The sequence below is a fragment of the Pyrgilauda ruficollis genome, unplaced genomic scaffold, assembly GCF_017590135.1.
Source record: "Pyrgilauda ruficollis isolate IOZ18807 unplaced genomic scaffold, ASM1759013v1 scaffold94, whole genome shotgun sequence".
NCBI lineage: Eukaryota > Metazoa > Chordata > Aves > Passeriformes > Passeridae > Pyrgilauda > Pyrgilauda ruficollis.
In genome coordinates this window covers 381,834-405,789 of record NW_024531488.1, presented here as the reverse complement: position 1 = coordinate 405,789, position 23,956 = coordinate 381,834, and the positions used below count along the sequence as shown (strand labels likewise).

The 23,956-nt window shown below is 37.2% G+C and overlaps 1 protein-coding gene across 1 annotated transcript in view; it reads left to right on the top strand.

Moving 5' to 3' along the window:
- The window catches only part of TRPM6 (transient receptor potential cation channel subfamily M member 6), a 78,948-nt gene that overhangs the window by 21,375 nt on the left and 33,617 nt on the right, over positions 1-23,956 (top strand). Inside the window, exons 10-25 of the mRNA XM_041489481.1 lie at positions 1,076-1,199; positions 2,262-2,334; positions 2,449-2,549; positions 6,822-6,956; positions 7,506-7,559; positions 9,817-9,957; positions 11,248-11,382; positions 12,415-12,695; positions 13,762-13,990; positions 14,562-14,708; positions 15,301-15,435; positions 16,442-16,570; positions 18,605-18,856; positions 19,770-19,944; positions 21,376-21,490; positions 23,078-23,277. Of these exons, the coding sequence (XP_041345415.1) occupies positions 1,076-1,199; positions 2,262-2,334; positions 2,449-2,549; positions 6,822-6,956; positions 7,506-7,559; positions 9,817-9,957; positions 11,248-11,382; positions 12,415-12,695; positions 13,762-13,990; positions 14,562-14,708; positions 15,301-15,435; positions 16,442-16,570; positions 18,605-18,856; positions 19,770-19,944; positions 21,376-21,490; positions 23,078-23,277 (2,426 nt within the window). The remainder of the gene's footprint in view (positions 1-1,075; positions 1,200-2,261; positions 2,335-2,448; positions 2,550-6,821; positions 6,957-7,505; positions 7,560-9,816; positions 9,958-11,247; positions 11,383-12,414; positions 12,696-13,761; positions 13,991-14,561; positions 14,709-15,300; positions 15,436-16,441; positions 16,571-18,604; positions 18,857-19,769; positions 19,945-21,375; positions 21,491-23,077; positions 23,278-23,956) is intronic.

The window sequence follows — 23,956 nt, the reverse complement described above, 5'->3', positions numbered from 1 at the left end:
TGAGTTATGAAATTTCTCACCTTTGGTGAGACACACTCATAGACTACCGCCAGAGTATTTGCTATTGTTTCATCTCAGCCATGTCTCCAGCTATCAAAATTCTGTATGTGGGCTTGGATTTTGATTGTACAAAACCTTTGGGACTAGAGCTGGGGGCCACTGCTGTAGAAGCGTCAGGCTGGAGTAGAAGGAAGAATAAGTTTCCTCATCTTTGGTCTTGGGTTACTCAGTGGTAGCCCAGATTTGTCATCCTTGTTAAGGTATCCATGTCACCACCAGTCCACTCTCAGCTGCAGGCTCCATTGAACCTACCCTGGTGAAAATTTTGCATCTAAACTGTACATAAAAATATATGTTTGCATAGCAAATTAGTATTATAGGTAAAAGTTTTTCAAAGTCAAAGAGCTTTTAAAAATAAAAAAAATGCCTTTTAAAGAGGTGCCCTGTCTTCACTCCCATTTAAGAAAATGAACTATTTAATAAACTTTATATCCTAATTGTTTACTTATTGTCTTTTATGAATATACTTTAGAATATGTGGTATTTGCCCCTAGCGTGTTATTTGTGAACTTTTTTCTTCACTTGCTTTTTTCCCTATATTTATGACATTAAAAAAAATTCCTGCAATTAAAAAAAAAAAAAAAAAAGAAAGAAAATACTAATGGAAAGGTTATCAGAAAAACAAAAATGAGAAAAAAATGGGAGAGATATGAAGTCTAATGAACAAATGATAAGGGATTTCATTTTATGCCTATTTTTCTTTCTTTATTGAAAGACAGAAAAATCACTTTTATTAATTTTTAACTCTATGTTCACAGAAAATTCTTTGAAAATTGTTCATTTACTCATGTGTTGTATTTTCAACAGTAAATGTGTATGTCAGAAAAAATGTGAATGTGATTAATAATTTATGTTACGGGATAACATTATTTTGTGTTGAAAGGCAGATTAAGTTAACAGAGAAGTAGAGAAAAAAAAGAAATTTCTCCTATGTTTCATCTTTTCTGAAGAGTCATTTGGGTGGGTAGGAAATATCTAAAACAGAATCATCATTGATTACATGTCTGTTTTCCAGGGATCTGTGCCCTCAGGTGAAGGAGGAGATCTTAATGATGATTCAGAACATATTTAGGTTGGAACAGAAACAGTCCAATCGTCTATTTCATGTTTTGATGGAATGCATGAAACACAGAGAGTCTGTGAGTAGGGCTCACGTGCTGAGTTTAGGAAGTCTTCCTTTCCTGTTACTCTTTTTGCTCTTTTTCTGGTGGGTTGGCATGAGCTCAGGTGTTATATCTAATATAAAGATAACACAAATATGTCTGTGCCAATTGCTATATTGAGTAGCTCTACAGAGCCTGTTCAGTTAACTTATCAAGTTTCAGTTTTAGCTATTGTTAATAAAATGAGAGCCTTTTTGATTTTAGTAAAAGACCGAATATTTTTGTTTTCACAAGCAAGATCAAGTAATTCCTATATTTTTACTCTCTATTAGAGTTTTATTTATAATTTAGAAAGGTTTCCTTCCATTCTTCTTCTCACAACAGAATTGTGTTAGAACTTGTCTCTGAAACACCACTAGTAACTGGAAATCCCCTCCCTCCCTCCAGCTGCTGGCCGTGCACTTGGGTAGACCATATTGGCTGCCACCAATCACCATCTTATTTTCCATGTGCCTTATCACAGTTTCCAGGAGGATCTGCTCCATGCTTGTGCTGAAACTGATTGGCCTGTAGTTTCCCAAGTCTTTCTTTTCAGCCTTTTAAAAAAACACTAATTTTGTTTCCCCTTTTCCAGTTACTTTGCTGTCTGTCACAACATTTCAAATATGAGAGTTCTGGAGTTCCCTGTATTTAGGCAAATAATGATAATTGTACTAATAATCACTAAAATGGACACCACCCAGTACATTTTTAGTATTTTTTGTATTACTTTATTCGAGCGTCTCTTATCCAGTTGAGAACTGAGTGAATATCAGCAATGTTGCATTTTTACATTTCTCATGTTTAGAGGTTAATCAAAAGGAAACAAACTCATGTAGACTCCTGCAGTAGGTTTATTCCAGTTTTCCTGGGGTGCCATTGGATTGAAAACCAAAATGGTGCACTTTCTGTCTGAAGCAAAGGAAAATTGTGTCTGGACCCTTGCCATTGTTTGTGTTGAAATGTGTATGATTTAATCTACCACAGCCCATACAAAGAAGAAATAACTACAGACTTTTGTGCCTCACCTCAAACAGTGTACTTCTGCAATTCTAACAGATAACCATATTTGATGCTGAGTCAGAAGACGAGCAGGACATTGATTTGGCAATTCTGACGTCACTCTTGAAAGGTATTGAAAAATTTGGCCTGTTTTTATCTGGCATGCAGTCTCACTGACTTACCTTTACAAAATAAGGGAGTAACATAAATGTGTGAGAACTGATAGATCCTTGCTGCCTCCTAGGTACGAATATATCGGCTTCAGATCAGCTAGATTTGGCATTGGCCTGGAACCAGCTAGATATTGCCAAGAAACACATACTTGTTTATGGACAACACTGGAAGGTACTATTACCTGTTCTTTCTCACCGTATCTTTACACTTTTTTTTGATGACTAATTTTTCATTGTTTGCATTTGTCAAGATTTAATTAATAGTTTGAAGATTGGACTCAGTCTTCTGTAGTCTGCTTTGATATTGGAGGAGAATTATCCTTAAAATACTGAAGTATTCAACTACACAGTGCATCAGATTGCATTTGTTTTTCCAGGGAAGAGATGATATCCTAACACTGGTTTTGCTGTGAGCTTTTCCAAGTAGTTTCAGTGATAGTTCTGGATATGTATTTTTCAAGCCTGTGCTGGCAATCCGTGGTGGTTAGGGATATTTCATTGTAGCTTGGAATACTCTTTTCTCCAAAGATATAAACCCCAAAGGGGTTGTGCCTGTTTTCGTAGCTCTAGACAGAAATACAGAAATCCCAGTGTAAATCATCAGATTAAAAAAAAAGTAATGTCATTATTTTAGATATAGTTTCTTAGGAAGAGTTGCAATGAGAGAGTTACGATCTGATTATAAGAGATGTCTCTGCTGAACTTAAGGTGTACAAGAGACCATACTCAATAGTAGAGATTTTTTTAACAGTAAATGTGAGGTATGAGAAGGGGACAGAGAAAGAGGTGAGAGAGAGAGGTTAGACATAAACCACCACCACGTGGATTCCTGCAGTGTCCTGCTGGTTACTCTTCACCCTTGTCTTCAGAGGTGAGGTGCCTGTGTTGTCCTTCTGGAGGTACCACTTTTACACAGTCTAAGTCCCAGGTACTCGCAAGATGTGCTGTTTCCATATGGGAAATCCCATTCCCATAACTTGAGTTGGCATGCAGATAAGCACTTGTTTCCTTTCTCACAGTTTGCCACAGTGTGAATTTTTATCTAGATGCTAATCAAACCTTTACCTCCCTTAGGCCTGGGATTAATTCTTTCCTGCTGTGCCATCTGTGCTTATCTCAGGTTCTGTTGTGGGCTTACCTTATCAGGACAGTGTTTCAGGATAGCTAAGTGCATTCTTTAGGTCCTTACAGAAGGCAGACTATGATTTAGACCTGCATCAGTTACATGTGTGTGAAAGAACACACAGTAGCATTTACATTAATTAATTAATTAAATTTAAATTATGCTTTTCAGATTTTCATATGTAATCCAGTATTTAAATATAACCCTCCATACATTAGTTTTTTGTGTACATAAGAAGATTTTTGTGGATGACAAATATAAAACTCCTTGTGCCTCAACATATTTTCCCATTTGTTATATGAATTAATATTATCTTCAAGAAATAAAATGGTCCAAGAAGTACTTCCCAGAAGTACTATTTAATTCCCTGTAAAGAATTACAAGGTTGATTTTTTTTCAGTCCCAAGTGTGTTTTCTTCTTTAAAATGTAAATTTTGAATAATGGACAGTTGTGTATATACATCTGAGTGGCCAGAGGTGGTTGTTTGCCCCAACAAGAGACCTGAATTTTTTAATCACCAGACCATATTTTCTGTGATGCATAAGACTGAATATATGGAGGACTATGCCTGGGGTGTCTACAATTGAACAACCATGAATTAAAGATGAATTAAAGAGAAGATATTGGAAAAAATTTGTTCATGAGAAGCGTTATCAACTGTTGAAACAGTCTCCTCAGGGATGTGTTGAGCAATCAACCACAGAACTGCTTAAAAGATGTAGATGTGGTTCTTAGGGACAGGGTTTAGTGGTGGATTTGTCAGTGTTAGCTTTGCTGATTGACTTGATGATCTAAAGAACTTTTCCTGACTAAATTATTCTATGATTCTGTGTGTGGGGGGAATAATAACATTTTTCTTGTCCCCGCCTCTTCAACACAGAAGGGTTTAGGGACTTACTGAGCAGTTCAGCCCTTTTACTCCTGGTTTTTCTAAGGTGAATATCGGTTTGGTGTTTCCATATTTTTGACAATATTTCCTGCTCTTCTGTGTACTTGAATTTTTCAGATGTAAAAGTCATCTTTTGGGATAGGTTGATCAGCATTCAATATTCTCATTTAAATATTTAGGGAAAAACCATTATTTTACATATTGTTCTATATTAACTTAAGGATAAGTCCTAATAGGCTGTATGCTTTTTTAAAATGCTTTTTAAAAATGTTTTTAACTTATATCTCATTTATATTCATGATTGCAGAAGATAGGTCCACTAGAACTTTCTTCTACCTGTCACTGCCAAAATTCTGATTTCTCTCTACAAAGTAACTACCTTGCTTCCACTTACTCTGCTGCATTTTTTCATGCTGTTATTATTGTACTTCTGTTATATCTGTCCTTACAAAGTCCTAACTGTATTAATATGCCATACTTTGACAACTTAGTTTTTTAACAATATGCAGATTTCATATCTACTGTCTATGTTTCTGATATTAAAGGGGCTGATTTCAGCTGTACTTCAGCTCTCTGGAAACTCTTAGGTGAATACCACAGGGTCCTGACAATTTGCCAGTATGACTTCATGGATGGTTTCTATAATATTTTCTACTGATACTTCAATTTGGAACAGTTCCTCAGATTTTTCTGCCATAAAGAACAGCTTTGATAGAGGACTTTCCCAGACTGTTTGCCAGTAAGCAGTAGGACAACAAATTAGTTTGCTATGTCTACAATAGCCTCAAGTGTTTGTCCTTACAGGTCCACTGGCAACCCCCCTACTCTTACTCCGCTTCTTCTGATATGTTTGGAAAAAATCCATGTATCTGTTCATATCTATTTCAGTGCAATGTTCAGCACTATTTTGAATGAAAAGCCATTGTCAAATAATAATTGTGTTCTCCCATTCATGTAAAACTTAAAGATTTCAAAATAAACAAGCCTCACATCTCTTGCTTCTCCAAGCAAAAATTAGGATGACATATACTCCTGAATGTTTTTCTTTTCTAATCAGGGGAAAAAACCCCAAATTTTTCCTGCACTGAAAAGGCAAAAAACCCACCAAATAAATAATAATAAAAAAAGCCCATACAAGGTGGTTTTTAAGCTTGCCTTTAACTTATTTGCTTTCTTAATTAAAGTGAAGCAATTGTACCTCTGACTGTCAGGTACTGCCAGACCTGCAATTTTTGGGGGCTAGAGCTTCTGCAGAGTTATTGCTGTTGTGTGTTCAAATTTTGAGTTACATATTTAAGGTGCAGTTTTTAGGTGATTGTGGACTCCTATAATATTTCTGTCTATTTAAGTGTTTCAAGGGAACATGTACAATTGTGCATGTGTCATGGTAATTTCTTTTGAGAAGTCTAGTCCTAGAAGTTCAGAAGGTAAATGTTATAACCAGTTGTGGCTGTGTTTCTGTTTAAATGTCAGCTCTACCTCAAATACCAAAGAATACCATTCTAATAGTTAACAAAGGGTTGCAGATCTCTTCAGACACACTGCCTGCTCAAGGACAGTTAGAAGAAATTTAATGCAAGAATGGCCAGTCATTCTCAGATATTTCTGGAAGAAAACCCAATAATTCAGGATCAGTGCAAAAGTTTTCTTTTTATGTGCAAGAATTCTGCAGCATTTATTGGTCATCTTTTAAAAGAATTTCTGTCAAACCTCAATATAGACAAGGAATGTACTATTTTCAAGTTAGCACTAGGACCTGCTCGGTTAGTGCTCCAGCCTTCTCATTCTGCTCATCCCATTGCATTTCCTGTGCATATGTGTTCTGTAGAAAAACTTTATATGGATTTATATGAACCTCATGTGTCTAACTCCTTTGCCACTTTGCATGTATAAGCCCTGCTGAGCTCTACTCAAATGCCATGAGTAGAGTACTTCCACCATTTGGGCACTGCTTGTATGTAGACCTCTGCTTCATGCTTCCTCTGAGGGAGTTTATTCTTACACACATTCTCTCTCATATTAAAAAAAAAATTGCTTTTAAGAACTTGCAGTTCTATAGAGACTCTCTGTAGCACTTTGAAATAGCTTTTGTCATGTGTCAAAAAAAAAAAAGGCTTCCTTCTGTGCCCTGCATTATCATACTTTATCTTCTGAACTGAATTACAGAGTAGAGAATGTATTATCAGAGCCTGATTGTGAAGTTACATTTGTAGAAGTCTCTACGTATGTTGGGTTAATGGAAACTGTTTTCCTTCCCCTCTATTGGCTTTTTACACAAATGTTTCCTCCAGCATTTTTTTCTTCTGTACTTGCACTTGAAATATACATAGAGACAAGTCAGTGTGGTGGAGAGATTACTCGCTCCAGGAATGTTTTATTTATTTCCAAAAGTAATTTTCTAATATTTTCCTTCAACTCTGTCCATTTGGAGGTTGGTGCCTTGGAACAGGCAATGCTGGATGCTTTAGTCATGGATCGTGTGGATTTTGTAAAACTGTTAATAGAACATGGAGTGAACATGCACCGCTTTCTTACCATATCGCGTTTGGAAGAACTCTACAATACAGTGAGTATTTGAAATCCCAGTGTGCCACTTTAGACACGAAAGTCTGGAAACAATGTTGTTTTGCTTAAGGGGTATGATGAATAGGCCATATTTTTATGAAGAATTTTTGAATTAAAAAAAAGGAAAATTAATGGGTTTGGTTAGTTTTGATTGTAATGTCGGGGTTGGGTAATGGTGTACCAGGTTGTTATATTTGATTCACTGTCACTAGATTGAGTACTCATTGGAAGTGGATAAGAAATATGTTCAGATTTTAATCTGATATGTAATTCATGCTTACCTTGTTGAAAATGATATGTTGTTTAGACCAAAGCTATATCAGCTTCTTTCTAGATTAAGTCAAGATTTAAGATAGTGGAGGTGCTGCTCATGGGTGTTGAAGTCTTTTTGAAAAGATTTGTGGGTAGAGTGGAGAGAGTTTGTATCACAGTAGTTTATTTTGTAGATTTTTTTAAGCTGCTTTCTTATATTTCTTATATATATTACATGTATTGATTTTCTAGTGTAGAGCAACATGTTTTTTTACTGTCTTTTCTATTCACACTACAGAAACAAGGACCATCAAATCTGCTTTTACACCATCTAGTTCGAGATGTGAAACAGGTAACAGACATAGGAAAGGCTGAGGACAAAAATACTAGATTAATATTTCAGTGCCCACTGGCAAGCTGCTATTAGATAATACAGGGGAATTTTGGTAATAGAAGTGACAGCTTCATTACAGCAGTCCTATATCTGCTAAATGGTTTCATCTTAATTCCACTGACCCCCTAAGCAATTAATCAACATACTGCTGCTGAGGCTCCCAAGGCTCCTGTACCTTAATTTCAAAGCTGAGTAGCTCATCCAGACCAGATTCTCTTTCTCACATTACTAAACTGACATTTTGAAGTGATTGTACAAAAGACTTAGTGAATTAGTGCAGTGGTTATACTCATTGCTTTAAGGTTTTCTATTTTTTCCCCAAAGTTAAAGTCTGTCCTTGTTAGACCAATAATGAAAAGATATTGTGACAAGAGATAATATTTGGATGTGCTGCACTGCCCAGGAGAACAGAAGGTGGCAGTGGATGACTACTGCATGGAGCACTGGTTCCATTAGTCATTTAGTAGCAGCCTTGTTATTTAGATACATCATTAATTTATTTCACAGTTCTGTTATCTGTTCCTCACAGCACTGCTAAGCCAGGAAGGGATGAGCTGTTGTTTATGCATCTAGACTTCAACACAGGAGATTCTTAGATCCCAATCTAGACTAATTGGCTAATTCATTCCAGGGTGTGATTGCTAAGATACAATGAAATGGCAAGCCTGACTGTTTGCAGAGTTCTGTTAGATTTGTGGTATCATTTTGTTATTGTGTGTGACTTTCATGTCAATCCCATTTATGATTCTTTAGATAGATGTAGGGTATCCTGGTCTCCCAAACAGTTTTCCATGTTTTTTCCATACTGAAGAACATATTCAAGATCTAATTTATGTTCTAAATCTGGAATCTATATGTTGAAAGGTCTAAATCTTGAAAAAACATTGAGCTTGTCCAGGCTGAGAAAACTCTCTTCTTCACTGAAGCATTTGACATGATCATGTCTCTAAAACCCATATACATATATTTGTCTTTATATATCTCAGAACACTTTGGGAAAGCCCAGTGAGTGATCTAAAGAGAAGCTTTTGGCACCTGACATACAGTAATGGAATTAATGTGAAAAATGTCTGCACAATTTCAAAACTTTCACTGCCTTTGTCTAAGCTAAGCTTGGGGTCTGCAAACAGGTCTAAATGCTGAAAAGCCTTATTCACCTGAGCTTCTGTAAGGTCACATAAGTGCTCTGTGAATAGGTTGTACAGTTGCAGTCTAATTAAACATGGTGACACTGTAGTTGGGACAGTCAACAGTGATGTGACCATGGATTTCAGAATATTTTCTGTTACTATGCTTTGCTGCTGCTGTGATTGAATGAAGATACATTGCAGTCTGCTCTGATGATGTAAAAGATGGGGATTAGTGCAGAGAGAAGTACCTACAAGCTTAGTATTCAAAAATACTTGCCTAACTCTCAGTGACCTGGGACTGAGAGGCCTTAGCTGACTGTACTGAGGTTTGCCACTGCAGTATATTGAAAAAACACCCTCAGTACATTAAAGAAAAAGACTTTTCATAGTCTGAAAGGCTTACACTGCCAGGAATACATAACATCTCTGATCCCATTTATATACATGCCCATTTTTCACTTCAAAGAGGTGCAGTTTAAGGTTTTACCTATAATTTTTTAAAATCTGCATGGAAGAGAATCTATTCTTCAGAGAATTTGTCACAAACCTTGGGTCTTGGAAGGACAGAGGAGGTAAGATGGGCACTGGTGCTTTAAGCAGAACAGGTGAGATACTCAGAAGGTAGATCTAGTGCATGTACTGCTGTTGTCCTAGTTGTCAAGACAGTCTTGATCCTCAACAGGATATTTCCAGTCTCTAGGAATTACTCTGCTTAAATGCATGCTTCAGCTACTTCTTCAATTTGAGTAAATCAAAGTACTTAATCGTACCATGCTAGTTTTCCCTTGTGAGAAGGTTTTTATCTGTACCTCTGCTGTTGGTTCTTGTCCTGAAGAACAGTTACCCTCACTGTTAGATGCAGCTGATCTTGTGAACATTGCAAAATATGCCATGTGGGTACAGTGAACTTCAGGAATCACATTTTTCCCTCTTTTCTAGAAGAGTTCCACATGCATAATGAATGTGTACATTTTCTTGACAGATGCATATTTTTCCAGATTTTCCCTTACAATAGGAGGACTATGACATGGTTGAATGTCACATATAACAGCAACATGAAATGTTTGTGACATTTGGTATTTCAGAATAGCCTTTCTTTGGATTACAAGATATCACTGATTGACATTGGACTGGTGATAGAGTACCTCCTTGGTGAAGCTTATCGGAGCAGCTACACAAGGAAGCATTTCCGAATTCTCTACAATGATCTCTACAGAAAACACAAGGTAGCTTCTTCCAAAACACTGGTCACCAAGAAAAGCCAAAATGTGACACCTGAAAATAGCTCGTGTTGTCATCCTGGTTTGTCTGAGGAGTATCATTTAAATGTGTGCCATGCTTGTCTGTTTGAGAACTGTAGGGAGGTTGAAAATAAGAGAGACAAATCCCCAAGAGTACTGGTTAAATTAATTATTTGTTAAATTATTTATTAGTTCAGTAAATTTACCTTTGTGTCCAGTATCTGATTGTGTTTTGTCTACCATCCATCAATAAAGTATGACAAGACTGTGCCAACCACCATTTTCCCTTTTTTGAAACAGTTACATATTTACTTCTTGCAGCTTGAACCACCTCACGGAAATACTAAACTCCACATGCCTTGGAGTAGACTTAGGGCATGTCAGCATGCTCCCTATGGTTTCCCAAAGTCAGTAGCTTAAAAACAGCCTAAATTCTCAATAAATTAATTGAAAGTCATTCCCAATATTGCAGAAGGTATAAATTTACTGCATAAAAATGACCCCCAGTTTTTGGAGTAGAACTGGACATTTAAGTACTTCCATATTTTAAAAACAAACAAAAAAACCCTCCCATCCCCACGAAATGTTTCCATGACTAAGAGAAGAACCTCATAATTATCAGGGAAATTGAGAAGAAATAATGAAACCTGTAACTTGGAGTGACTAGAGAGACAAAGCTTTCTTGTGCCACTAGTTTTTAGCATAATGCTTTAAAAAGATGTGAGCAGTTCTAACACTTTTTGCTCTTTCCTAATGAAATGTGACCTTAACAGTAATAGGTGAAACATATAATTAGGAATTGTTGGGAAAAGCATTAGTGATTCATCCTGCCCTCTTAGCCAACACCGAACAAAATTTACAGAGATGCTGGATGTGCCATCCTTCAGAGGAAATTATCAGCAAAAAGTTCAGAGTTCTGTCTTTCAAACAGCTTATGACACATTTTATAAAGGTTGGCACTCAGAAGATCTTCCAGACTGTGTGATTCCATCTTTTGAAACCCTGCTTGTTGCAATTTGAGGATGCTATGAGTGGAAAATCATTATTTTGAATTCAGAGACTCAGAAAAATATATATTTGTTAACTGAGATGTGAAACAGGCCATTTTTTTCCTTGATGGCATAAGCTTCAGTGGTAGTTATGGTGATTTTTGACTCACTAGTTTTTGAATAACATCAATTTCTACATGCACTATTGTAGTCAACAAGTACCAGCAAAATTTATTTCTAACTTGTATTTCTCTCCTCATGTTTTATGGTTTGCTTTTGGATCTAGAGAGCGGTCTCCAGCTTGCCTCAAAGCCTGTCTCATGCCTTTCATCAGAGTAATCAGATGGATAGTGGAATGGGATCCACTGAAAGTACTTTGCATTCTCAGTTCTTCAGAACTGCACAGCCTTACAAATACAAGGTAATATAATGGCATATTTTAGACTTTGCTTAGAACGTATCAGGCTGATAATAATTTTATTGACAAATTTTATGCATGTTGGTCAGGCTCTTAGTTTTTATAATTCTACTTAAATTGCTGTGGGAACAATGCTTTACTGCTCACAAAGTACAAATCTTGCAATTTTATTGATGAAACCAAGCTCAGACTTTATGATAATTTTTTTACCTTCCATCCTTTAGTTGTTAAGGGCTTTAATTCACTGACATGTGGTATCACCAAATTTCTGAGTATCAAACATCTGTGAAGACTCTTCTGAATTTTGAAGAAACATAGGAGTTCTCTGACTTTCCTAATGCTTTCTCATGAATGGCTTATTGAAGTGCTATAGCAAGACTGTTAAGAGGTACATTCAGAGAAAGAATGATAGAAGAGCAAAGATTGGCTTTAATATCTATCTATCTATCTATCTATCTATCTATCTATCTATCTATCTGACAAAACATAAAGTAAAATGAATTTAAAGCACTGAGACTTCCTCACTTACATCAGTAAGACTCTTTTTCCTGTACCATTCTCCAAGAAATACCCAGATATGAATGTATAGCAAGTTTACATTACAAGTGTGACAGGGAAAATAATCTTTAAGTAGGTAAGGTGTTTAATTCAGTCTACTATGTGCTTCTATCCTGACATATATAAAAAAAAAGAGAGTAAAAGCATGGGGTATCATGGGGTTTGGAGAGTGCCCAACACTAAGGAAAGGGAAGTAATGAAACACATGGATGCAGAGCGAGGTGTGTTTTTCCTTTGTTAGTGTTACCAGCTTCTTAGCATTGCTAATCTGAACATGGTCCTAGCTGTGGTTTATGACTTAAATGTACATAGCTATCAAATAGTTTGCTACTTGCAATTCAGATTTGCATGCAGTTTTATTTTCATGAATCTCAACCATTCACTGGGGTTTTCTTTTTTTTTCCCTCCCTTCTTTTGTTTTTTTTAACAAAAAAAAAAAAAAAAAAAAAAAAAAAAAAAAACAAAAACTTTTTATAGGAAAGATCCAGCCCTTTCCCAAAGTATAAGAAGAAATCAAAAGAGGATATAAACTGCTCAGAGAATTATGAGTCAACTGGCTTCATCTACCCCTATAATGACCTCCTGGTTTGGGCAGTATTGATGAAAAGACAGAAGATGGCTATGTTCTTCTGGCAGCATGGAGAGGAAGCCATGGTCAAAGCTGTTGTTGCTTGTAAACTCTACAGAGCAATGGCACATGAAGCTAAACAGAGCAACATGGTGGATGACACTTCAGAAGAACTCAAGAAGTATTCAAAGTATGATTTCTCCCTTTATTTCAGTTAAAGTTCTCTGGTGCTGAAAATGGTTAGAGACTGCCCTAATCTGCTAAGAGTTAGTAAAGTTAGTGATGCCATGGATTAAGGAGTATAAAAAAAGTACTTTCAGATATTCACTATTGATACTATATAATGGATCTACGTACTGGTGTGTAATATGGAGAGTTAAAGGAAAACTATTGGCATATTACCTAAATGCATATTTGAAAACATGGGTAAGTAACATAAATCTCATTATCTGCTAAATGGTCAGGTGAAAGGCTGAAATTTCCCTTGTGGCTTCTCTTCCAGTTCAATTTGTTGAAAAGCCATATGGCACATAGGTCTGGACTGTTCAAATTTATAGCAAGTAGTAACCAGCAAACCAAAATCAGTGCTTAAATCCTGCTCTGTGTAAGACTAAATGGAAAGTGAAATACCTGATTGAATGAAAAGGGAAGTAGACCAAGAATTTTCTTTGAGTTTGTAATTTCCATTTAGTGTTTTCTGGTAGTTTTTCTTGTTGGTAATGTACTTTCTGCTTTGTATATTTCATGCTTGAGATTCAATAAATGCTTAAGGTGCAATAAAATGTACTTTGTTCTTTTGTATGCAGCTCCAAATCTTAATTTCAAGGAGGGTATGTACCTTCCTTTACGAGCCTTCTCTGCAGAAGTGTTTCAAAGTCAGTCCAAAAAGAGACTTTTGCAACTGGCTGCAATGTTTGCCCACAGTGGTGATGAATCTGACGGTCGAAGCAAATACAAAGAACTTTGTAGGGTCCATTTTGGTCACTGAGTGAGATTAAGAACAAAACAAATAAAAAATGACAAAACAGGATGGCCATAAACATTGTGATTAGGACTAAACAGTTAGGTTTACATCCCAAATTATTTTTTAACTAGGTATATTGATAAAACAATGAGAAAAATGGGAGGAGGCGTGCTTACTGAGATTGATAGCTGAACTTTAGTTACCAGAGTATTCACAACAACCTCTTTTCAGCAGTAACTCTGAGTTTGGACTGATGCCTGTTATATTGACTGTTAATTCCCTTCTGCTTTAGGGAATTTGGGCAGCTTGCCTTAGATGTGCTGGACAAAGCATTCAAACAAAATGAGCAGATGGCCATGAAGTTGCTGACCTATGAACTGAAAAACTGGAGCAACTCAACTTGCTTGAAGCTGGCCGTGTCTGTGGGGCTGCGGCCTTTTGTGTCCCACACGTGCACACAGATGCTGCTGACGGACATGTGGATGGGACGCCTGAAGATGCGGAAGAACTCCTGGTTTAAGGTAGCATTGGTCTGCTTTTTTATGACCATTTAGGTGCTTTATAGACGCTTAATATATGTTTTTTTCTGGTTATGGACAGTTAATGCAGCTTCAGACAGCTGTGCTTAAGCATATGTTGGAATATGAATGTGAACATCTGGGAAAAAAAAGCAGGGGAGGGAGGGAAAACAGTACTTGCTCCTGTTTAATTTCTTTGCAAAAGCATGTGTGGGATGACATTAGGATGAAAGATTTTTTGTTGCTCTTCCCATTGTCTCAGCACTTTTCAGTCCTTCCTCACCTGCTCTTGCTTCCCCACATTGCCTGTTCCCTGGAAGAGCTGCTGGGGGGAAGGATGCTTTCCAGACACAGGGAACTGTATTGAAAGCATCCCCAGATACAATGGCACTCTTCAAAGCCAGAAATCAGCAAGAGAAGCACAAATCTTCAGAGGCTGTCAGACTGTATGACACAGATTCCCAGCACCAATGACTCCTTCCCCAGCCAGGAATTGCACTGGCACCAGGCATGGCTAACCATGGCCTTAGGTTTATGCTATCACTGCTTAATTATTTTGGTGTCTCTCTTTTAGGTCATTGTGAGTATTCTCCTGCCTCCCACGATCCTGATGCTGGAGTTCAAAAGCAAAGCAGAAATGTCTCATGTGCCTCAGTCTCAAGACTTCCACCAGTTATGGTATCATGGGGAACAGAGCCCAGTCAGCTCTAAAGACACTTTGGTTAGTCTGTGCAGATCAGTCATATGTGTGCCAGAGTCTGTCTGTTTACCACGGTGCAGTTCTGAGGAGTGAGAAGATGCTGATCAGGTGGAATGAAATGGCTGGAGGCCAGTTCTCTCCAGAAGTATGGGTTAGATCCCTAGTTTGGATAAGGACTTAAGTGAACGTGGTACAAGTTACTTCACCTGTCCTTGTGCTGACCATAATGAGAAAGTCCTTCCCAGCCTCACATGTATTGCTAGTGCAGGAAGGGAGCAGCCCCACCTGAGGCAGCTAGGAAAAGTGCTCACACAAGTTCTGCTTAATGTTAGCTTTTGATTTTATCTATTAGTCTCTAGCAAAAGTCCAGGCTACTGATTTTCCTTAAATACTCTTATACAAAATACTAAAAAATATACAGACAGTGTAGCTGTGCCATATAGACCATCTTTCACAGAGTGTATGTTGATTATTGCAAATAATCAGACAAAACCATGCTACAGTAATTGTTGGTGTATTTACACATTTGTGTCTGTCTTCCCTCTGAAACAACACTACCTTTGCAATTATAGACAGTTGTTTTCTACTTTGAAAATGTTGTTTTCTTTTAAAGAAGGGTTATGATGTAGAAAAAGCTGTTCAGAAGTCTGATGAAAGCCAAGGAGATGGTGGACAAGGAAACCTGCCTGGAACTAGAAAAATTTATGAGTTCTACAATGCACCAATTGTCAAGTTCTGGTTTCACACGGTTAGTCATCATTCTAGAACCTGGACTGATAAACCCCTCCTTTGGTCCTTCAAATGCCACTTAATCCTGCTTTTATTTTTTCTAGCATGGATTTGCAGTCACTTAGTGATGGGTGTAGATGGGAAGCCATTTGAATGCTTGAAAGCCAATTCTCTAACAGTTAAGCATAAAGATTGTCTGCTACAATCATGCAACTGAACTAAAAAAAACCCCAAACGCAAAAACCCAGGAAAACAATTATAAGGAATTAAAGAAAAACTCAAGCACAGCCTTTTACAGTGGTTAGTTGCAAAGCTGACATAGATTTGAAGGTGGTCTTTTGTACCTTTAATACTTCACTGATATTCATGTTCCTTTCTTTAAGAACTGTCTCTGGAAAAGCAAATATTTATCTATAGGGAATCATTTGCTATAGGAAATGTGCATTTATTAAATTAGTTTCAGTAACCCTGTGTCAGTAGAGCACAGGATGTTTAAGATCAGGCTGTGATCATATGTGTTTTCCACCTAATATTGTTTCTGTGTTTTGGAAGGCACAGTTTAACCAGCAGTGACTTATTTAACTTTGAGAATTGTTGCTCGTCCCTAGAGAAGGCTAGGATAAAGGCATAAGACTGCCTTCGCATTCAAGGAATGGTGTGCAGATCACAGAATAAATCACAGAATAGTTACTGTTGGAAGGGACCTCTGGAGGCCATCTAGTCCGACATCCAAGATACAAAAATCTGTCTCTTTTATGGGGATGAGCATATGCTGCAATTGTTTACCTTCTGCTCCTACCTGTTTTTACAGCATTAAAGTACAAATTTCCAATGATGTTTAGGGACATTCCCATAAAACCAAAGCAAAACAAAACAAAATTTTTGAGAACTCAAATTTTAGGGCTCAAAAATGTGGCAGTGTCCTAGTAGTTTGAGTACCTATAGTGAAGCCAATATGCTGTTTTATTTGCAGAAATTTATTAGAGGTTTTTGTGTGTATGGATTATACACTGTGTGTTTTGCAGATGTCATACTTGGCATTCCTCATGCTCTTTACTTACACTGTGTTGGTGAAGATGGAACCAAGACCAAGTGTGCAAGAATGGCTTGTTATCATTTATATTTTCACTACTGCTATTGAAAAAGTCAGGGAGGTAAGTTTTCCATTCATGCTTCTCATCTTTCTTAAAAACCAGGGAATACCTCTCTGAAGAATGCTAAATCCTGCTTTATTTTTTATGGTGAACTATACAGAGAATTTATTTATTGGAAGTCTTTTATTAGAAGACCAGTTCTTGGGCTGTCAAAATGCATCTTAAATTTTGGTCTTGATTCTCTACTTTTCTGTGCAGAGCTTATTGGTAAGGTGTAGGTGACTGCTGAATTGAGATTTAGAATATTGATGTAGACACCTGGTACTTAATTTTCTGGAGCTGACCATTAGACTTCTAGTAATAAAAGTTGTCTTTAGATATTTAATCTGAGTGAGAACTTGTTATGAATTAATAGAAGTTTTGCATAGAATAATCTATGGCTCTCCCTCAAGTCTAGCCAGCCTTCCATAAATGCACTTGGAAAAAACCACAATCAACTTTTAATGCTGGATTTATTGAGCACAAAAAAAAATAAAATATTCCAATCAAAATTATTGTAATTATTTGCAGTTGATTAGACCTAAGCTTCTGAATGCAACTTGAGCTCCAAACCTGTGTCTAGGGACAAATGCAGCTACGTATTTCCTCAATTATTGTATCTGCTCTGACATGCCTTCACTGCAGAATCAGCACATAGTAAATAACAGTAATGTGAAGAGTCTTTTGTATGACTTTTGAAATGCTGTACTTTAAGAGGAATAAAGCCAGCCACAGTTCTGAGCAAAGGATACTGTAAATACAGGTCACTCAGAAGACTGTGAAATCACCATGAGAGAGGTGAACGATTCCAAGGGACAGTAAAAATACTGGGAATATATCAGAGCTTGGATGGACTTCAAATTCTGTGTCAGCATGAGATAGGACTAAAAAATCTACACCAGGATTTCCTAACTGAGAAAAATATTAAATGTAAAATAGCAAGCACTTTTGAAATCATTGTTGTTCTCTTGTACTATCTTGATGCTGGGACAGCAGAAAGAACAGTTCTTCTTTCTAGAATCATTGGCTGAACACTTTGAAATTGATGTCCTTACTTGATTTTCTTTATCCATGTTCTAGTTCTGGTCTGTTGGCAAAGACTTTGTAGGACACTCTGTTTTAGCCATGCAGCTGCTTAGCTGCTGAGGGCCTTGTTATATATAGCTGCAAACCTCTCTTTCTCTAGATTGTATCAAATAATTGTTGAAGCCTTAGGCCCTGCAACTAGTTACTCATGTGAGTTAGTCTAGATCACTTGTCTACATTAATGTGTTCGTATGCATAAATTCTTGCAGGATCAGGGCGTAACATTTCAAAATCTCTCCTTTGCTTGGTACTTATCAGTCTGATCTCACATAGCACTGCGTAATTTGCCTCACTTGTGGCAATGTGCAAACATTTTATTTGCCTTCTCCCAAGGATTCCACTTCACGTGCTTGCTCAGTGAAGCTTAAAATCCCTTTGGGGCACCTTACAGTTCAAGGAGTAAACATTTCATTCTTTACCTTGCTAGTTGCCAGCACTTCTTTTTTTAACCTGTCCTTGGCAGAATGTAAGAATCTTTCTTTATATTTTCGTCTGAAATAAAGGACATTAGTTATTTTCCCAGTGGCAAGGTTAGCCTGGTACTTTCCATGACTTAGGGGTTAATGAAAAGGTCGTTGCAGGTCGTGACCATCCCTCTAGAAAATGCTTGTTAATTTCTAATAAAACGTGTGCATAACAATTCCTTGCTGGCTGCTCTCTTCCGCTGAGCTATGTGCCCTTTAGTGAATGGATTCGGGTTCAGGATCCTTTTTTTGTTTTTTTTGCAGGAAGAGCTATTCCATTTGATGCAGCTTACTTGAGCAATATGACATGGTAGATTAAGTATAAACTGCAATTGATGGTGAATGGCAATATCTAGTAAATGGGTCCAAGACAAAAGAAAAAAAAAAAGAAGGAGGGGAAATTATACATTCTCAAATATCATGAGATAATGCAGACAGAAAAAGTTAAATGATGTATATGTGATTTTAATGGCATTTTATGGTGTTTTTCTCCAATTCTACCCAGGTATTTATCTCAGAACCTGGAAAATTCTGCCAAAAGGTGAAGGTGTGGATTTATGAATACTGGAATTTTACTGATTCTGTAGCTATCATCCTGTTTATGATTGGTTTTGGTTTGCGGTGGTCCAACCCCCCTGTTCAAACTGCAGGGAGGCTGCTTTACTGCTTGGATATCATATTTTGGTATACTCGGCTTCTTGATCTTTTTGCTGTGAATCAGCATGCTGGCCCATACCTGACAATGATTGGGAAAATGGTAAGTACTGTGCTTTGGAGCAGTATTTCTGTAGCTAAGGCATCTGCCTTCAGGAATATGTAAAGCTCAGAAGTGACAGAAAAGGAGAAGTGGTCTAATAATTCACAGTGAATGTTTTAACTTGAAAATACCATTATTTTTTTTGTTTGTGGGTTGACTACAATCAGATTACACTTTAATTTATTCACAAAAGTCATTTTCACTTAGTTCCTTAGAAAAGGGTTGCATTTGAGTTAGTTTGCCAATCTAGCTTGGTAACAGGAGAAAGAAAAGTCACTGCCTCTTGGAGATGGGCTCACTGTGACAGGTTATTCCCTTAACTCTTGGAAACTGTTTCGTTATTGTTTTACTTGTTGATTCAAACAACTATATCCCTGTTTATCTGTCATAATTTCTGTGAAACCAAAGTTAATCTTGTTTCTCTTTTGTTGTAAGAACTGTTGCTGAACAACTGTCTAGTCCTGGGGAACATGTGAAGATTCCTACTGTAATTTGCCTCCGTTACTGAGAACTCTCTTAATACTTTTATATTGTCTTTCATGGCAATTGCTTAGGAGGCAAAATAATTTTCACTGCTGTTCCTTGCTCTCAGTTTGAAAGAAGCACTGCTGAGCAAAATCACCATTGTAAGATCTCTGCATTTTTTAGATCTTGCCTAATATAGAAAAGGAACATGTGAAGCAAGTAGAACTTGTGGCTTTTTTGGTCTAGGATGACTTTAACGTCTACAAAATGCTCATGTAGTCCAGGTCATAGGAACAAAATATTTTTATTTCCTCCAGCATATTAGATTATTACCCCTGGTTTTATATTCTGATTTGTAAAAACAGTGATTGATACTCTTCCCTAAAGTGAATATCTCTTTTACATATAATTAACACAACTAATTCTTTTACACAAACATGTCTTCCAGACAGGAAACATGTTCTATATTGTGATCATGATGGCCATAGTCCTGCTGAGTTTTGGGGTGTCACGAAAGGCAATTCTTTCACCAGAGGAGCCCCCTTCTTGGACACTGGCGCGAGATATTGTATTTCAGCCCTACTGGATGATGTTTGGTGAGGTCTATGCTGGAGAAATAGATGGTAGGTAATTTTGAGCTCAACAGCTCAAATTAAATATGTGCAGAAGCATGTCCACTTTGGTCTCCTGAGTTTTGACTACCTACTGAGTCTGTTCTTCCTTAAACAGTTCTGATTCCAGTATATCTATGTCCATAATGAGTAATACTGCATGAATGAAGTTGAAAATACGAGATTCTGCGTGAAAAATAAATAGGTTTAAATGATAAACCCTTCAAATTTAGCGTTTCAAATTAAATATACTGCAAATATCAGGGCATAGCACACAGGAACTAATACTAAGCTACTTCCTGGTAAGGGGATCTTCCAGTGAAACAAATTTCCAATTAAGTGAATACAAAGATGCTGATCTCTTGGAGAAAAGTGAGAAGCTGCCTTTAAGGAAGAAAGAATAAAGGAGGAAAAGAAAGGGAGAAATAAGTTACCTGGCACCATATTTAATAAACTATATGCACATAGGAGAAATAAAACCAATCAATATAAATAGGAAGAATTGTGTAGCTTGATTATGGCTTTGACCTTGTTTCAGTAAGAGAGAGGAACCAGGCACTCCAGAGATATTTAAGAATTACAGATGTAAGGCACTCTCATGCTACTGACTGAAGGTGTAAGTAAAAGAGTCCCTAAAATAGAAAAGTAGTTATGCAAAGAGAAAAAAATATTTAAGGTACATAGTTCAGCATAGACCCAATTCATTAAAATAATCTACCATGTTGCATCCATTATTACTGCTGAAACAGTCACATGTATTTTGGTTACATAAATCAAAATTCTTTCAATGAAACCACACTGTTAAGTTTCCCAGTTTAATCCATTTAATCACTTAATAATTCTAAACCTTTAGAAATTTGACACTTCCAAAATAAAGCTATGATTTCTCTAGTGACTCTTTATCCTGCAGAATATGTCCTGAATTTAGGGGTCCTTCTTTATAAGTATCTTTCAAAGTTTCCTCAAAAGGGTTAAATTTGATTAGAAATTAAAAAGATTGGGAGGTATTTATTTTGATGATTTGAAAACATCAGAAGGGATCCCCTAATGTCCACTATTTGTTGCTTTACGCCTGTGGCACTCCTGTCTTAAGGATCAAAGATTTGGATTTCAGCTTACTTGGGTAAATACCATCCCCCAAACATATTTCAGCTGCGTATTTCCCCTTAACAAAAAGTGGAATGACTGGCATAAGAACTGATTTGTATGAAGTGGTGTCTGCATCTTCTGAACAGGTGGTAACTAGGGTGATAATAGCACAAAGAGGTCTCAGCTCTCCTTTCGCTGGAGGCTGATCTTTAATTTGGAAATTTAGTGATGTATCTCTGTGAAATTAGTGAGGACTATTCTGTTTCTTGCTGGGACAAATGAGAAGCACAGGCCATTCCTGTGCTCACCTCTGGTTTCTGTGCTACCCGTGTTCTGTATGTCTTTCATTTCCAGTTTGTGAAGCCAATGAAGACTGTCCTCCCGGCTCCTTTCTCACACCATTTCTGCAAGCTGTGTACCTCTTTGTGCAGTACATCATCATGGTCAACTTGCTCATTGCATTCTTTAAGTAGGTACCTTGGTATATTGCTGTAAAAGCAATACACTTACTTTAACATATATTGTGCCTGCAATTCTGGAAAGGTTTTCACCAAAAATGCCCTAGCAAGGCCACATTGATGGTTGTGGCTGTACCTCATCAGCCATGGGGTTAAGTCAAATAAAGGAAAGAACAGTGGTAGCCATATGGTGCAAGGAAAGAGATAGTGAGAAGACAGCTAAACTCTTTTGCCACTTAAAAAGAATGTGACTCTGTGAGAGCGGACAATTGCAGGTGGCAAAAAGCACAGCATTATTTCATCCCTAAAGTAATTTTCCCTTCCTAAAAGTTGTATTTGTTGTTCTAAGAGCCTCTATAACATTCATCATAGGGTAGGCCAAGTTTTAAACTGGCAGATAAGTAGAAGGTGTTCAAGTGAAGAGGATAAAGTAAGAGTATGCTTTTCCTTTAGGAAATAATTTGAAAATTCTTACTTACTTTAAGTAATTTCATATGTTCTAGACTGAAATCTAACAGTAGAGTTTCCAACAATTTGCCTTTTAATGTGTGCTGCCATAGTAGAAAGGGTCTTTATAGTAATTCTATAGTAATTCATAGTACTTTGTCAGTGTCTTTATAGTAATTCTAACCCTTCATGTTTTAACATGAACCCATTGTAGTGGAGCAAGTTCTGTAAAATATTACTAAAGAGCAGCCTAACCCAAGCAGTTATTTATTTTTTCTTATAATTCTAGGATTTCTGGGGAAGAAAAAGTCAGCTGCAGGTTAAAAAAAATCAAATTAATACAATAACTCATTCATATGCAAAAAAACCTGAATTATCAAAAGTCATTCTATTTCCACTTCCAATAAGAAATCCCTTTCCTGTCAAGGAATCAAGCTATTATTTTATACATTATGTATAATATAATGATGATATGGTAAATCTTTTGTGTAGTGATTTGATTGTTCCAGAAGTGGGACCAGAAATGGGTGGGTGTGAGAAATACATTTAATTATGTTCTCAGAAGGAAAGTTGATGTTTTTGTGGTTATATACTGGCTGTGTAGAATGACAGTGCATCTGAAATGACCAGAAATGGAATGTTGGAAACCACAGCATTTCTTTCCTGTGCTTGGGTCTATCATAGTAGACACAGAAAATTATTCAGTGCAGTCACATTTAGCTTCACAATGAGTATTCTGCAGAAGAATGGCTCATGTAGCTGAAAACTATTTTGTTACAGTTTTTCCTAAGCCTGACACCTACTTTTAACCCAATCCAAAGAGGCGAACAATGCTGAATTCTCAGTTAGGGTATATATTAAAATTTAAATAGCATGACTGGGATTTCAAAGCCATGTCAGTGGTGTCTTTTGCCCAGCTCCCATTATTGTGAATGGGAATTGGATCTCCAAATCTGTTAGGCAGCTTTGAAGATCTCATTCTAAGTGCACTAGCTGCAGGCACATGAGTTGCTAAGCTGATTTACCTCACTGGAGGAATGAGACCAGTGTTATATTAGATCTGTGGAGAAGTGTCTTGTGCTGTATTGGGTGTATTCCTCACATGAAGGTTTTACCCTCCTTCCTCTCTCCCTCTGTGATTCTCTCCTCAGTAATGTTTATTTTGATTTGAAATCCATCTCGAACAAGCTCTGGAAGTACAACCGTTACCGCTACATCATGACCTACCATGAGAAGCCATGGCTGCCTCCACCATTCATCCTCCTGAGTCACATTGGGCTTCTGATAAAGTGCATCTTCCACCACCAGCCCCCAAATGAGTCGGACCAAGAGGAAGGCGATGTTGGACTAAGTAAGCTGGGAACCAAAAGAAATAGCTCATCTTCACTCCCACCACTGTGGAGATGAGTTGCAAAAAAAAAAAAAAAAAAAGAAAAAAGGGGGTAATGCTTTGCTTTGCGTTTGGCTGTTACTGTGCTGCATACTGTGCATCAGTTCAGTCACAAGACCTCACAACTCTCAGCTGAAATAAAGGGACAGCAACTTATTCCATAGGAACTAAATAATTTCTTATTTTAAAAGAAATTAAGCAGTGCCAAAAGTATAAATTTCTGTATGTTTGTCATGAAAAGACCAATAATTCCTTTATCATTACCTGGGGAAAGTAGCTGCAGAGCCCAAGCGTAGAGGAGATCCAGTGACTGCAGATGCAGAGAGGCTTCCCACCTCCTTGCTGCTTTTGTCCCTTTGTGCACTGGCTTATCACTGCACCTTACCTTCACTTTTCCCAGCCTGGAATTCTTCATACCAGGTCTTTCCTAATGCCTCCTTAAGGTGATGCCAGTTCCCTGTCCTACTGTCACCAGCTCTGCCAGGAGTAGCCTGACCTTTTGTGGGAAAGGGACCTCAAGATACTGGGATGGAAATACTAGTGGGGCTTGGTGCTGGGTCTGAGGCAGGGGAAGGGGTGACTGTAACATATCTAAATAAAATTGGGAAGCATTGGTATCTAGTATTATACAGCCTCATCC